Below are 15,385 nucleotides of genomic sequence, written 5' to 3'. Positions count from 1 at the left end.
GCAATTACATAAAATTAGAAATATTAAAAGGACCTCCTCTCTATCATGGGTGGGTCTATTCTTAGCTTCTATGAGTTAAATCCTTTCCACCTTTGAATCCACTCACTCGTACACACTTGATGACATTTTCTAAACGAAGTAGGCTATAGAAGTATTTGCAGTAGCCTACATTGCATTAGACTAATAGACAGACGAATATCTTAATCATCAAACCATACACATGAATGTGATGACAAATATGGTCTAATACATCATACGATCAACCTGAATAAATCTGTTTTTGTTTGCCCGCTGGAAACATTTCGTTTGTCGTGTAGGCTATATGTGCTCTTGGCTGGCACTGAAATGGTTTACCAATAACAGTCCTACTCCACCTCCCCCTCTACCTCCCCAAGAGCTCCCTCTCTCCCCTTTTTCATCTCTCCTTTTCAGTCTCTCCTGCTCTTCCTTTCGCAAGATCGCGCTTTGTCTGTTTGGAGATGTCGAGCCCATCCAATGATATAAGGAATCGATAACTAACGCCCATATGAAATGCAACTCACTATCAAAGAGAGTAAAAACGGAAAACAATTTATTGCTCGGGGACCATCACTAAGGAGTCATGTGGGCGCAGCTATGAATATTTACGACATTTTATGCATATAATTTCCACCTGGATGAATTCATTTTTATTGTAACAACAGACCTGCCTTTGCTCAATTAACATTATTCATCAAGAGACTGCTTGGTCTCAATAGTTGTCAAAGTTCCTTCTTCGGGGAGTTGATCTTGCAGGCAATGAGTTCTTACTTCGTCAATTCCCTCTTCACTAAATTTAAAGGAGGCGATTCTCTGCGCTCCAACTACTATGACTGCTCGGGGTACGCGCCGGATCTGGGAGGCAGACCATCTGTGCTGTACGGTCACAACTCAGGATCTGCGTTTCAGCACGCGGCGCAGTTCCCGGAATTCTACCACCACGGTGCATCATCCTTCTCCCACGCGTCTTACCAACAGAACCCGTGCGCAGTAGCTTACCCTGGAGATGCCACGGGAAACATCTTGGGCCAGGACAGTTTACAGAGACAGTCGTTCTTCAGCGCACCAGATGCGGATTTTACGCAGTTTGGGGATTGTCATTTAAAGGTCAACAGTATCAGGGATGATTTGGAAAGTGCAGAACCGTGCACAGCGCAGCTCTTCCCATGGATGAGACCACAAGGTGAGATGAGTGAAACACCTAGTCTGTTATAGTCCTACATAAAACGCTATAGACAATGGTGTGCCTACTTATTACCCCCAATTAAACGCTTTATGGCACCTATGAGGAATTAGCACCCCTTTAAAAAATCCTGATTGCTCCGTACACGTTGTTTAATGCCAATGACTAGAAGCTGTGAGAGTTGTATGGCTATATTTTATTTACACAGATAGATATATGTCTCACGCACTGGCCCTCACTGAGAGGCAGGTGAAGATCTGGTTTCAGAACAGACGTATGAAGTGGAAAAAAGAACACAACAAAGACAAGTTTCCCTGCAGCAAAGCGGAACAAGAACTAATTGAGAGAGAGGGGCAAGAGGGGAGCCAGGCATCAGAAAAACACACATCAGGAGAAGAGGACTCGGAGACTTCCAGTCATTCTAAATAGTCTGTTGACTATTAAAAAAAGAAAAAAGAAACATCACTGCAGTCGATCAATTGCAATTTATATAAAAGTCTGAGGTTGCAAATGACGTCTGTCGACACGCAAAGGCAGAATACAAAACCAATCATTACATTTACTGCAAACGTATAAGGCAGTTCTGTTTTCTAACGTTGATTGTTTCCGCTTAATATGATTTGATGACTCAATCTCAGATCTGTAAGGTTCCACTGGTGCGTTTGTCCTCGAGTAGATTACTCTTGAGGTTACTGTTGCAGTGAAGGGCATTTGAGGCGAAGGCTGTATGGTCTGCAATCCAAAATATGTTTTCTTCAGTAACTCTGTTATAGCCTATAAGATGGGGTGAGGAATCAACATTAGTGAGTGCATTACTGTATCTCTAACTGTAAGAAAATGCACTTTTTGTGATTGTTAATTACTGTTCAAAAAGTATTATTCAGGTTTACAGATCTTCAACCGAACTACCTAATATATGGGTCATTGCGTCAATCATTTTGTCAGTGTATCCATGCGTTATGCTTTCCTGAGATGGGATGGTGCAAACGCACAATTATATTCTAAAAAAAAAATGCTGTGTAAATATTTGATATTGCAGTTCTGTGAAGCACTGTTCAATTGTATTTTCTATTGTCTTCAACTGGAAGTGGTTCCTGAAAGAAGCCACAATAAAATGTAAGAAAAGAATCCCTTCGTCTTTGTTCTTTTTTCCTCTTCCACTGGATTGTCTTGAAAGTTTTTTTTCTTTTTTCCAGAACACAAGCAACCCAAATTATTGTCACTTTACAACCAAAGTAAACCAACACAAAAGCCTCGATTGCACGTATCGCCTATAATGTATTTCATTTGGAAATAGTTTTTAATCTGTAATCCTCAAATAGAATTAAGTCAATTGTAAATGAATCATATAATAATAGAAAAAAGTCAATTGTAAATAAAACACATAAAAAGGATTGTAAAAGAATCATATAAAAAAATACAATTACGTAGATTGTATAAATCACATAAAAATCCCAAATATTAAAAAAGGACCTTTCACAAAACGGTCTTACACATTCTCTCATGTGAGATGCATTGCAATAAACATGGGTGGTCTACTTTCTCTAAGTCGCCTGGTAAAAAGTTTTAAAGCTGTTTTAAGCAACTGGATCTGGCGATATTATAGTACTTAAAAATGATAATTGTGAGTTATGCTTAAAGCCACTACAAGCATAAGAAAGCAATAATATTAATGAACAAATATCGAACATCTATCCTGTATAGGCTACTTTTTTATTTACGTATCACGTATATATTGACAACAAAGTGTCGACCAAAACCATTTGACCCCAAGCCAAAAGTTCAATATGAGCACTTCGTTTCATGTAGGCAGTTTACAGGCTTTTATTACTCTGGTTGGATTCCCGAGCAGTCTGGTCTCAATCTCTGTCTCGTCGTTTATGGACAGCAAGTGCCAGATGCCTCTTAATTATGATACCTTTCTTTCAGAGCTTTTGACTGTCTTCGGTCTATAGGATATTCATTGACTGAGATTAAATATTTGAAGATACTGAACTCGGAGCTTTCCTCTGTGCACTCTGGTCTATAAATTGGGTGTATAATTTACTCTGGTGCACTCTCAGAAACAAAGGTACAAAATCTGTCACTGGGGTGGTACCTTTTCAAAAGGCACGCCTTTGTACCTAAAGAGTCCACATTGGTACCTTAAAGATACATACAAGTACCTAAAGTGTAATAAAGGGTGCAAAAGTGTACCTTTTGAAAAGGTACCGCCTCAGTGACAGCTTTTGTACCTTTTTTTCTGAGAGTGTGTATAGTGTAATTTGAAGTTGATTTAATATTTTTTATTTGTTGTATTTCTGCTAAATGCATAAATGTAAATTTGTTGAAATAAAAAGTTGAACATAAAAACATCATAACATAAAAAGAGATCTAAAATGATTGAATTTTCATATATCTATCATTTCAAACCAAAGATATCAAGCAATAACAACGTGAAAATTCAAAGTTGGCATTCTAAAGAAAGACTCGAAGCTTTGCAAAAGTGCTCGTATTTTAATATTGTTCCCCTTAAATTAAATGCAAATGTAAATGTATAGGTCTAATTAAACTGAATGCACGCCCAGATATTTCATTATATTGTAGACCTATTTTATTAATATGATCGTTTTGCTTTATATGTTCAGAGGTAGCCTACACTAATTTCATATTTGAGCTGCGTTTGTATTTGCGTAAAAACGAACCGACCATTGAGCCGTGCACTACCAACGAAAAGCATTCTTCAAAAAGAGAGACTGCTGCCTAGGCCAAACCTGTGCTAGAGAAATAATGAAATAATTGGCATATTAATGTTGCATGTTATTTTTCAAAACATTGAATCCACTCAAAACATCAACAAAAGTTTAATTTTAGACCTATATGTAAGAATTAGCATTATTTAAAATATATGAAAACAACATAGCAACCCAAGAACCCCACAGAACAAAAATGGTTCTAAATAAAAAGAGAACCAATAATTATTTTCTGTGTGTCCTCAAAATATGAAACTAGTCTTGATGTGGACAAAGGGCTTCCAGTTCGGATCAAGAAGAGCTCTTTATGTTCTCTGAAGCTAAATATACATTTTATTTTTACAATGCTTTCAAATGCATGTATTTCTTTCGTTGTTGTTTTAATGAGCAGGGCATGAAGATATCTCGAAAACAATTTTTTTTTAAAAGCCCATATATTTTTAAGAAAAATGATAAAACGGATAATGAGGCCTGGGCTATGCAGAAGTTAGCATTTTCTTTAGGCTGGGCGAGGGCGTGGGCCCTATCAGCACGACACATTGTTTATAGACTTTTCAAAAACTGTACCATTCCAAATATTATAATTCTATCATATATTTTCTGACGTTTTAATCCATTATGAAAAGCTGCCTATTTTTCACGTTTCTGAGGTTATCAAGATCATAATCTAAAAATCTAAAAAATCTCGTGTGAGCAACAACTTTCAGTTTGTAATGAAATCCTAAATGAATAGAAAAATAAAATAAAAATTCCAAGATATTATACCACAGTCTCTTGTTGTCAAATTCTACAGCGTCTCACTTAGGCTACGTGTTCAAGATTATTTGAATGCTCTTAATGACTAGAATACTTTTGAAAGATTATATAGCTAATGTAAAAAGGACTTTAGAATATTTGTAAATAAAAATATTTAAGCTATTTACAATACCTACAGTTAACGAATACGAGTACATTTAAAATCGTTTATGACAGCAATTGGGCTATGTGTATATTCCATATAATTCTCAATCTATTCCATCTGATTATCATCTTCTTTTATTTGTGTAAAGCAAGTGTGTAGACTGGGTGTAATGAAATGACTAATTTCGAAACATAAAATGAAGATGCTTATGATGCTTATTAATTATTACGTTTTAGAATATAATAACGAAAAAACACTTTGCAGTTCGTCGTTTGTTACACTAAATGGACAATGCATAATTATGAATAAAAACTTAGCAGTCTATTAATCAAAACTGTAGCTTTCTATACAAATTCAAATGTATGATGAGTTGAATCCCAATAAAAACGAATTAAAACTTGAACGAATATAGAGTGGACGCGACGTTAAAAAAGGTTATCAGTATATTACACTCTATTTTAATTTAGATACAAACAAACAAAACAAAAGGATAACAACTAAGTTATTAAGAAATAGAAATAATTCTGAATGTATACCTCGTATGCTGCTTTTAGGGCCTTTCTGGACAACATGCACTGGTGGGCTTCAAGAGCATGTCCTTCTCGAGGGTATAACCCACAGACCATGCTCGGTGGCTTTTGGGTTATACTGTTTTATTGCCCCAATAAATGTCGGAAATAAGTGTTTGTTCGTAGATACAGGAAGCAATTCTTTCCTCCACGGATGTTTAGTGCTGTAAAAAGCTTTCGCGTTCCATTTGTCTATTTTTCTCTAAAAGTCACCTGACAAAAGAACGCACACTATTGACAAAAAGGGAATGGTGCTCTTTTATTTGAGGGTATTTGGTTTATTTCAGTTTTAGCCACAAATTGGTCAAAGAGCGCCTATTCCTGTAAATGGTTATCCTTTTTATAACATTACACATTTTTAAAACGTGTTTAATTAAACATAGCAAAACCTTTGCACAGCTTGACTATGAACCATGTCTAAAATTGAAATCTAAAATTCTAGAAATAGACTTCTTCATCGAGTAAAAAAATAATGCAATAGTAGCCTATATTTCTATGGCTGTTAATGAAGTGAAGTCGTGCTTTTTTCTCGTTTTAACGAATAAAGATGGCGGCGACCGAGTTGCTGCTGAAGCAAAGCAATAAACTCACAGCTGTTTATGAAAATTTACAACTTTGTGATAGAACTTTATGTGTGGTTCTGCCAGTGGATTGGCTGACAGAGGTCACGTGAGCAGCTCTCTGTGAACATGAACTTTTTATGATTTCCCAAGTGGCTATAATGCAGCATTCTTTTGGTCAGGGCGCAGTCAGTAGCACCTCTGTCCTTTATGTTTTTCACGTTTAGTTCAAGCAGAGGGAAAGACAAATTCTCCTGAGCTGGGCGAATTGCGAGCGTTAATATGGATGGAAAGCTCGACGTCACCCTTGCTTCCCAAGTGGCTATAATGCAGCATTCTTTTGGTCAGGGCGCAGTCAGTAGCACCTCTGTCCTTTATGTTTTTCACGTTTAGTTAAAGCAGAGGGAAAGACAAATTCTCCTGAGCTGGGCGAATTGCGTGCGTTAATATGGATGGAAAGCTCGACGTCACCCTTGTACGAAGCGTCTTTAGATTTTCACATCAGCGAAGAGTGCAAGGGTCAAAATTCACTGAGGACCTTAGTTCATTCTTCTCTAATTTGTCAAGTTTTAGCTATGTCTGTTTTACCAGTACATCCAATAATACGACGCGTGATCCTGGTTAATCGACGTTGGGATCATTCCAGTGAAGCGATGATGGACGGGGAAGGAAAAGGTAGGACTGGACCTATAGGCTTCTGTAGCCTACTCTACTTATCCCAGCGATAGCATGATGCAAAGCGTTAATATATAATAAAAACACATTCAAGTTAGATTAGACAAGTAGATAAGAACTCGCATGAACGTATAGACTTCAGGGGCTTTAAAAAGATCGAACAAGATGTGTATCGATTCGCAAATAGGCCTAATTGTGTGCTGACAATGAAAATGCGGAAAATATATATGCTTAAAAGGAAGTATTATATTATTTACAAGATGTATTAGTGTTAGTTGCAAGATGGCCGCTGCATTCAAATGATTATATGATATTTACATTAACTTTGAGTATTCAAATCAGCATTAGTTTCTGAATGGCAAAGGCACGGCTCATCTCTGGAATCTGCATTACAGCACATTCATTCTGCATTTTAAGGGATTTTTTTTATTAAAAAGTTGGATGATGTTATTTCTCTCTTTTTTTACTCTGGTGGATTTTGGATAATGTTTGCTTAAACCCATGACATTTTCAGTTAATCAGTGAGGGGTTCATGTTTTTGACATTTGTGAGGACGATTATGCCTCAAATGCATCAACAGAGGGTCATTGTTTTGGGAAAGCAAAAATTCAATATTTAGTAGCACCTTTATTATTATTAATTTTTTTTTTATAGATAATTTGGTTATTCTTAATCTGAATAACGTTTGATTTGGAATTACAATAACAGGGGTAATTGTTCTGGTGAATCCCTGAAGAAGCACACCTTTTCTCAATTCTTGCTCTGTGATGTCATCTAGTGACGAGATTTGGTAGCTGTGGTGAAATTCTGTGTTTGGGTGTTCTCTGCATGTGATCTGGCTGACTCAAAGACCTCTAGCATCCCTAGATAATGTGTTAAGCCAGAGTGTGTCTACGATGGGCAAGTCATCGACAAATGCAGTCTGTGAATGGTTAATGCCTGGGTGTCATTTTGAATGGTCTTTGCTAATCTTAATTCTTTTACAATATTTGATTTTTCTCTGCTCTTATTGACCTTGCACTGAAATTGTGCGATATCCTTGTTAATAAGCTTTATTAACAGTTATTATATTAATAATACAATACAATATGATACGGAAAGAAAGAACGAGTTATTTGGATTCAGCTATAGAGTAAGGAAAAACTAAAATCATACATAGCATTTACTTAATCAGACATTTATTATTATTATTATTATTTATTAACGACAAAAGAATCGTTGCAGTGTTAAGAATATGAAGATGTCTCAGCCTTCTAAGGCATAAACTCACAACAATAACGTCATTGTGTACTTACGTAGCTGCAGCCTATCGATATTCAATAATACCTCTAAAGATCCATTTGTATTCATTTACAAAACAGAATGGTGATTAATGGTTAGCTTTTTCTGAGAGGTTTCCTTTTGTCTTAACTAAAAGCTTAACTGTTATGGGCTACTTAAATATTTAAATTCAAAGAATGTTTAATTCATTTAGCCTATTTGTTATTACTAATTTGGTATTTCATTGACACTAGACATTTAAAAAAATAAATAAAATGTAAATCCGTTCTATAATCGTGTTATATATCTGTGACGGTGTATATTTCAAACAAGAGGACAACAAAAACAACATGGGCCGGGCTGCATTTTAAATGTTCGTGATGGCGTTGGTGTATGTTTTAGCGAATCTTAAGGATTAATGTTGAGTTTGTATTTCTCTTTTGTCTGTTTGCAATGCATGCATTCTTTTTATTGATATAGGAAAATTGCTTGTTTTTTATGTCCAGCGTGGTTAGATAATGTATTGCTGAAGCAGGTTTTTATGTTGATATCACTAAACAGTTGTTGCGCTTCTGCAGAAAATTGCACTGTATTCGATATACAACGTGAACGCCATTATGTAAACTAGATAGATAGATGGATAGATAGCGTAGTTTTTGTCTGCCTAATTTGATTCTTTTTTTGATTAGGCTATTTGTATTAATTTTTTTAGCAAGAGAGTGCGCTGTATGTGTAAATATCTGTATCGTACGGTATTATTTAATAGATAAAGAGGGTAAAGGTCAGTATAAGTTCGAGTGAAAGTCCGTCTGTGCTTCTCTGAAATTCTCTCGTGCACCTAAATTGAGCCAATTAGATGTCTGCATACAAATGTTGAAAATTTTTGAGAAATGGTACTTTTTTTTTTTTTTGAAGACAAGGTTGAAAAATGACGTGCAGTTGCAAACATATTTGAGGTTTACAGCATATTTCGATTGAGAAAATTAGAAAATATGGAGGGAAAATGAATTATTATATAAAGTAGGCCTGTATATATTATAGAAAGTAACTATTTATTAACATTATTGCATTTTATATAGATATGGGTGCGTTTCTTTTCGGTAAACGGAGAAAAACACTTCAGTCTGAGTGTTTTGATATGCCCTGGGGATTCCATTCTGTGCAACAAGAGGGCCCCCACCTTACACGTTATCCTGTAGTCAGAAGTGCTCAGGATTGGTCAGGCACTGATCAGCTGGTCCGTTTCCCCGCGGTCTCAGATTGGCACCTCGCCACCCCCCTTCGGCTAAAACCAAATCTCAGATAAAGTAATGGCAAAAACCACTTGGACTATAAAACACAACAAATCATAACACTCGGACAATAACACTGGCCACCCCATGAGTTCCTATTTCGTCAACTCAACTTTTCCCGTGTCTCTACCCGGAGGACAGGAGTCTTTCTTGGGTCAGATACCGCTATATTCCTCTGGATATACAGATCCTTTAAGACATTATCCAAGCGCTACGTTCGGAGCTACCAATGTCCAGGACAAGGTTTACACCTCCTCGTATTACCAGCAAGCTGGGGGTGTTTTGGGGAGAAGCGGGTCCACCAGTGCTTGTGACTACACAACACCCAACATTTACCGAACCGCGGACCGCTCGTGCGCTATCGGAGGTCTGGAAGACTCGCTGGTCCTAACCCAGGACCAGTGCAAGACGGACTGCACTGAACAGGGTGCAGAGAGGTATTTTAACAGTGAAGACAAAGCGTGTACCCCGGTTTACCCGTGGATGCAGAGGATGAACTCGTGTAATGGTAAGACCCGTTTGCAATTTCGCTGTTTTGCATGTCATAGAAGTAGGGGCGTAATTTACATGACTTTTCACTACGACTCTGTCATCACATAAACGAGGAAACATATATAATGATCACATTCTGCAGTCTTTAGAAAAAGTGATACCTAGGCAAAATAAATTGCCAATGCATCCTGAATATTGCGCTTTTAAGCAACCCGATGCGTAAATTCCTCCACGTTCTTATTAGATATTAGAGATACTCAGCTGAGTGTATCTCAGTGACGTTTATCAATATAATTTCTTAAAAGATTCCACTCTCACATGTAGATAAAGTGCAGATGTCAAATCTGATGTCACTGCAGTAATAACAGTAATCGTAATAATCATAATGATGTAATTGTAGCGGTGTTCTTTTATTATTTACATCGACCTGTTTGTATGTTTACTGGATGTTGATTTAGTGTGTCCTTTTTCCACTTTTTTTTGACAGGAATGCCTGGCAGCACTGGCCGCAGGGGTCGTCAAACCTACACTCGGTTCCAGACTCTTGAACTGGAAAAGGAGTTCCACTTTAACAGATATTTGACCAGAAGACGAAGAATTGAAATATCGCACGCTCTGTGTTTGACGGAACGACAGATAAAGATATGGTTCCAGAACCGTAGAATGAAATGGAAAAAGGAGAATACAGTGCTGAACTCCGCAAAGGTCAGCGAAGAGGAGGATGGTGGAAAGGCGGGATAAATGATAAAAAAGCAGCCCTAGAAACACTGTACATAACATGTAGCCTGTAGTTTTAATTAACAAGTACTGGTCTGTCCAACAAGAAAAAAAGCTACCCTAATAAGTGTTATGTTGACATAAAAAAAGCTTCAAGAGAAGACTTTCTTTTTCATTAAAACAGGCGTCTGAATCAACCTCTGTAAAGACGGTAAAAGATATGGGGGGTGCTTTTACCACTGTTATATATTTTGCTGTATTTGGCCGATCTAAACTAATGAGACAAATGTTTTCTTGCTGAACATTCTAATGCCTATAATTTGAAAGAAAACATAAATTCGAAGTTTAACATTTTGGGATTAAAGGTCTTACATTGAATATGTATTTCAGTCCGTTGTGTGCTAGAAAAAGGAGAAAATGGGACATTTTGATGCTTAATTTATTGGGTCGTCACTTTTGTTTTTGTGTATGTGAATGCAGCAAGAATAATATCATACTTTGTTAGCAATGTCATTTTGTCAATAAAATGATTGTTTAACAATTTATGTGGTTTATTTTTCTTTATGTGTACATGGGCATCTTCTCTGGTATAATGAGGCAGAGACATTTCATAATCAGCCTATATGCGTTGGTGTAAGGCACTCTTCAAGACACAAAATAATTTATCTGATATACATATGCTAGGCTATATATATATATATATATATATATATATATATATAATTTCCATCTCTTCACTGCTCCTTGAAGCTTTGCTGCTGGTAAAACGGGCCAGTTTGATTGTATAATAATCTCGCCAGTTTTATTTTATTTTTTTGTAGATCTACATCTTGGTTTGGCGATTAATATCTAACCTAGCCTATGTTAATAAGACACATATTTATTTCATTGAATGACTAAATGAAGTCGCTGACGCACCCAAGATTGCTTTGAGAGCCAAAAATTTACAAACGATGTGAAATATTCACACTTTGCCTTAATTGATCGTAAATCTGTTTGGAAATACGACTTAGTTCTATGCAGTGAAAGCACAGTGTTGCCGAATTATGCAGTAAAAGGCTTCACGAAATGGGCAGGTGTTTGGTCATTTTACAGTTCTCCCAGTAGGTGACGCCCTCCGCTAACGTGGGATGCGGCGCGATGGGGAGGCACCGTTGAGTTGAACCTAACGATCATCATTTCGTCATCATTTGTAACCATAGAGCATGAATTACCTCTTGAAGTCATCAGAGAGAATTTACGACTGGTCAACAAAGGCACGTGATGCCCTAACGCTCTCCCATATTTGGCCGCATACATGGCAAAAACGAAGTACAGTGCATTGCTATAATTCATTATTACATCATAAATTGTGCGGCGCTGGATTTTAACGACCAAGATCTACAAATCAAGACATTTTAAAACATCCAAATGAGCTCTTATTTTCTAAACTCGTTCTCAGGGCGCTGTCCAAATGGGTCTGACTATCAGTTACTAAATTATGGTACTAACGGCGCAATGAACGCTTCTTACAGGGACTCCACCAGCATGCATTCCGGGTCTTTCGGTTACAACTACAATGGAATAGACCTTAGTGTAAATCGTCCCAACAATGGCCATTTCGAAGCGGTTGGAGATAATTCTCATGCTTTCCAAAATCCGGGTCAGGAGACCCGGTACAGACAGTCGAGCTGCTCGCTCTCGTCTCCAGATCCCCTGTCTTGTGCCACCAGCGAGTCTCTGGAATTGAAGGGTTCCTCTCCTCCATCTGATCAGAGCACACCAACCGGCAACAGCAGACTCACCAACAGCAACAATCTCACCAGCAGCAACAGCACACATTTTGCGGACACAGACGAGACCAATGTCTCGTCCGAGACCGAGGATGGAGCACAGACCACCACCACCACACGTACGCAGAAGCAAGAATCTGTGGCGAGCTCGACTACAACACCTAACGACGGTCAAACTCCACAGATATTCCCATGGATGAGGAAGCTGCACATTAACCATGGTATACACATCTCTATGATCTCTTATTTAGGCATGATCAAAATTAAATTATTTTGATGATAATTGTTTCTTACGTAAATTTAGGTTATGCGTGGATTAAATGCATGTTTTGCTCTTCAGATTTCCATATTCGTTTAATAGCCTGCTAATGTTTGTCTTACAAAACAGTAATGCTTAGACGGACCGTTAGTTTCACCTAAGTATAGGTTAAATAGAGAATAACCACTCTCTGGGAGGTGACTGCATGTAGAACTATTGTGCAGCAGTAAAGCCATAAAATGCAATGGTAGGCTACTAAACTGCACGTCGCCTTGAATATAATCTAGAATCAACCAGCAGTCCAACATCCAAAATGTAACAGACATTTAGGTTTGATGGCTTGGTGATGTTTGCTTATTGTCTCTTTGCCCTTGCTTATGCCAGATATGACTGGACCTGATGGAAAACGGGCTCGAACAGCTTACACTCGCTACCAGACGCTCGAGCTGGAGAAAGAGTTCCATTTCAATAGATATCTCACGCGCAGGAGGAGAATAGAGATAGCGCACGCTCTCTGCCTCTCAGAGAGGCAAATTAAAATCTGGTTCCAAAATCGCAGGATGAAATGGAAGAAGGACAATAAACTGAAAAGTATGAATCTAGCTACGGCGGGGAGCGCATTTCAAAATTGATCAAATCATTTCATAATAATTGGGAAATTCGACTACTGTTACAGCGCTGCACCTTTCAGCTTGTTGATATCACCTGACGACGTGTGATTCCCCCATGCAGCTCCAAATTGTCAGCTTTTGAATATTGTTATCACATATGCTAAGCTAGTTACAATTGCCATTAAATGAGTGTGAATGTCAAGTGTGTCAAGTTTATACATTCGTGGAGGAAAGCATGTTCCATGTGAGCTATTCGTGCAACGTATTCTAGACCTGTTACAAAAACGATGTACAGTACAACTCGCACTACCTAACTATCTTAAATGATAGTGTAAAATAGAGAAACTTTTGTTGTATCCTTGAACTTGTATTGAAACGTCATGTATTCTTCACGCAACATGCTATATTCTTGTTATGTGTCGGGCTTTTTTGATTTCTCGTAGATGATACCTGCGAGAAAAATGATCTTTTCGCACTTACATTTGTGCACTTAGGCTGCAGCACAAGATTACTTTGGGCTCGTGAGATGTCCTATGAAGAATGTCTTTATACAGTAGTGACCAATGTGTTATTTGTAGTGCACAACGTGAGTTATGGACGTTCTGTGTTAAAAGTTGGAGAAAAATGTTTTGTCATTGACATGTTGATGGTATCTCTGCCATTTTTTGTATTTGTGTCTAAACTGAAAATGAATTGTTCCAAAAAGAAAAATAAAGTTTTCTCTCAGTCATATACATGACAGTCTCTGTTTGTCTGTAGGCCTGTTTGGTGAGTGATCCCAGCGTTGGACCATGCATTACATCGGCAACTCATTTTACCCACCAGTACATCGCATTTATATTTTACACTTTAAATAATTATTTTGCTCTTAAATGAAAGCTATATGTGTTAATGAGTCATAGTGCGTACGACTAATAAAACAAAGGATAGTCCATTCAGTTTTTGCTGCGCTCTGTATCTCGTTACAGAATAAAATGGCTTATAATATGGCAATATTCAAACTCAGCTCTTGTGTGTCACATCACAACAATAACTCAACCCCTCGACTTACCTCGCAGTGCTCAAAGCGGATGAACAAAACGATCTTTAGGTTGTTTTAACAATCTGCATTATTTGAATGAAACACAACATACAAATCATCTACCCCAACTATTTTCTTCTGAAGTCCAGTCCATAACACCAACATGTAGCTCTTGGTAAGGCACGTGAGGTCCATAAAGTTAGTTTTATGGTTTTAGGGGGGTTGACAATGTGCTACATAATTCACATTCTTGAATGCAACTGACTGTTTAACTGCTTCAGCGGGATTCTAAAGGTTGTGGGCAGCATGCGGAGCCTTCTCAAACTGGACAGTCGTAATATCCCATGCTGACTCTGTTTTCTGTCAACAATCATTTTCATAATATTTCTGCTGAATGTGAAACGATAAGAGGTCTTCTTTGTAGTTCTCAAGTAAGTCTCTTCCTTGGCTACAGATGGTCATTTAATTAATTGTTTTCAAAAAAGCATCACGCATTTTAACCAATGTAGCTACAATTTCGTTCAAAGATTTGTAAGTGTCAGAGAATGCTGACTTGTTAGATTTACAATGATAAAAATACATATGTAAACTTCGATGGATTTTGACTCGGATAAAAAAGATTTAAAAAAAAATCATTATGTGTTGCTGCATATTTTTCAACCAATAAGTGCAAGGTTGGACCGGTTGAATTTAGTATTTGCGAAGCTATGTATTTAGCGTGGATTGTGGAATATATGTCGTCCTTATATTTTAATGAATACCTGCAGAGATATTCTTTCAGTTTTACAACATCATATAGGCTTCATAGCAGATGTCCAAAAATTAAGAATAGTAACACTTTCTCTTGTTAAACAATAATACAGGCAGAGAGGTGTTACATGCAGATTTTGTTGGTATTCCATGGTAAACTGTGTATTGGTATCAATCAAGCAATCTGAAAAATTACAGATCATTTTTTGTTCTACCCACTTTGATGTGTTTGCCTGTTATTGTATGTCTGGACTTTTGAAATAAGTGTAACATTTTGGAGATAAGAGAATTTGGTTTGTGTTTAAAAAAAAAAAGAAGATAGAGTGGATGTAAGAATGTAACTACAATTTGCTCGTGATAGGAACGGTTCCTCGATTCATAACTATTAAAGTCCCATTTTACCCCTATAATGTGTTTTGCATATTGATAGGGGTAATCTGGGCGCTGTTCTCATCAATTATTCATTGGGAAGGGATCACTCCGAGGTCAGGAGACGAGAGTGGCACACATGCCTTCCCAGAGAAGCACAGGGTGCATGCCAAAACGACTAGCTGGTAATCCTACGCAGATCTG

General features: G+C 37.4%; 2 protein-coding genes and 1 pseudogene across 2 annotated transcripts; all 3 read left to right on the top strand.

Annotated features, from left to right (window-relative positions):
- The first annotated feature begins 777 nt into the window (after window positions 1-777).
- Window positions 778-1,630, top strand: LOC107582851 (homeobox protein Hox-B8b-like; annotated as a pseudogene).
- Window positions 1,631-9,277: 7,647 nt separating this feature from the next.
- LOC107582852 (homeobox protein Hox-B6b) lies at window positions 9,278-10,423 on the top strand. The gene is made up of 2 exons (XM_016268866.1): window positions 9,278-9,698; window positions 10,170-10,423. The coding sequence occupies exons 1-2, from the start codon at window positions 9,278-9,280 to the stop codon at window positions 10,421-10,423; spliced, it is 675 nt and encodes a 224-aa protein (XP_016124352.1).
- A 1,386-nt stretch (window positions 10,424-11,809) lies between these two features.
- LOC107582850 (homeobox protein Hox-B5b-like) lies at window positions 11,810-13,062 on the top strand. Its single transcript, XM_016268864.1, has 2 exons — window positions 11,810-12,392; window positions 12,815-13,062. Exons 1-2 carry the CDS (start codon window positions 11,810-11,812, stop codon window positions 13,060-13,062), a joined length of 831 nt encoding a protein of 276 aa, XP_016124350.1.
- The last annotated feature ends 2,323 nt before the right edge of the window (window positions 13,063-15,385 follow it).

This window comes from Sinocyclocheilus grahami, unplaced genomic scaffold (genome assembly GCF_001515645.1).
Source record: "Sinocyclocheilus grahami isolate Dianchi unplaced genomic scaffold, SAMN03320097.WGS_v1.1 scaffold47.1, whole genome shotgun sequence".
Taxonomy (NCBI): Eukaryota; Metazoa; Chordata; class Actinopteri; order Cypriniformes; family Cyprinidae; genus Sinocyclocheilus; species Sinocyclocheilus grahami.
Note: the sequence above shows the minus strand (reverse complement) of the source record. Positions and strands in the feature narration are given on the sequence as shown.

Bases quoted from the DNA above. Each gene is read 5' to 3' on its own strand.
- LOC107582850 (XM_016268864.1), top strand. From the start codon at position 11,810: ATGAGCTCTTATTTTCTAAACTCGTTCTCAGGGCGCTGTCCAAATGGG. The intron at 12,393-12,814 runs GTATACACATCT...TGCTTATGCCAG, and splicing joins GAAGCTGCACATTAACCATG to ATATGACTGGACCTGATGGA.
- LOC107582852 (XM_016268866.1), top strand. From the start codon at position 9,278: ATGAGTTCCTATTTCGTCAACTCAACTTTTCCCGTGTCTCTACCCGGA. The intron at 9,699-10,169 runs GTAAGACCCGTT...TTTTTTTGACAG, and splicing joins GAGGATGAACTCGTGTAATG to GAATGCCTGGCAGCACTGGC.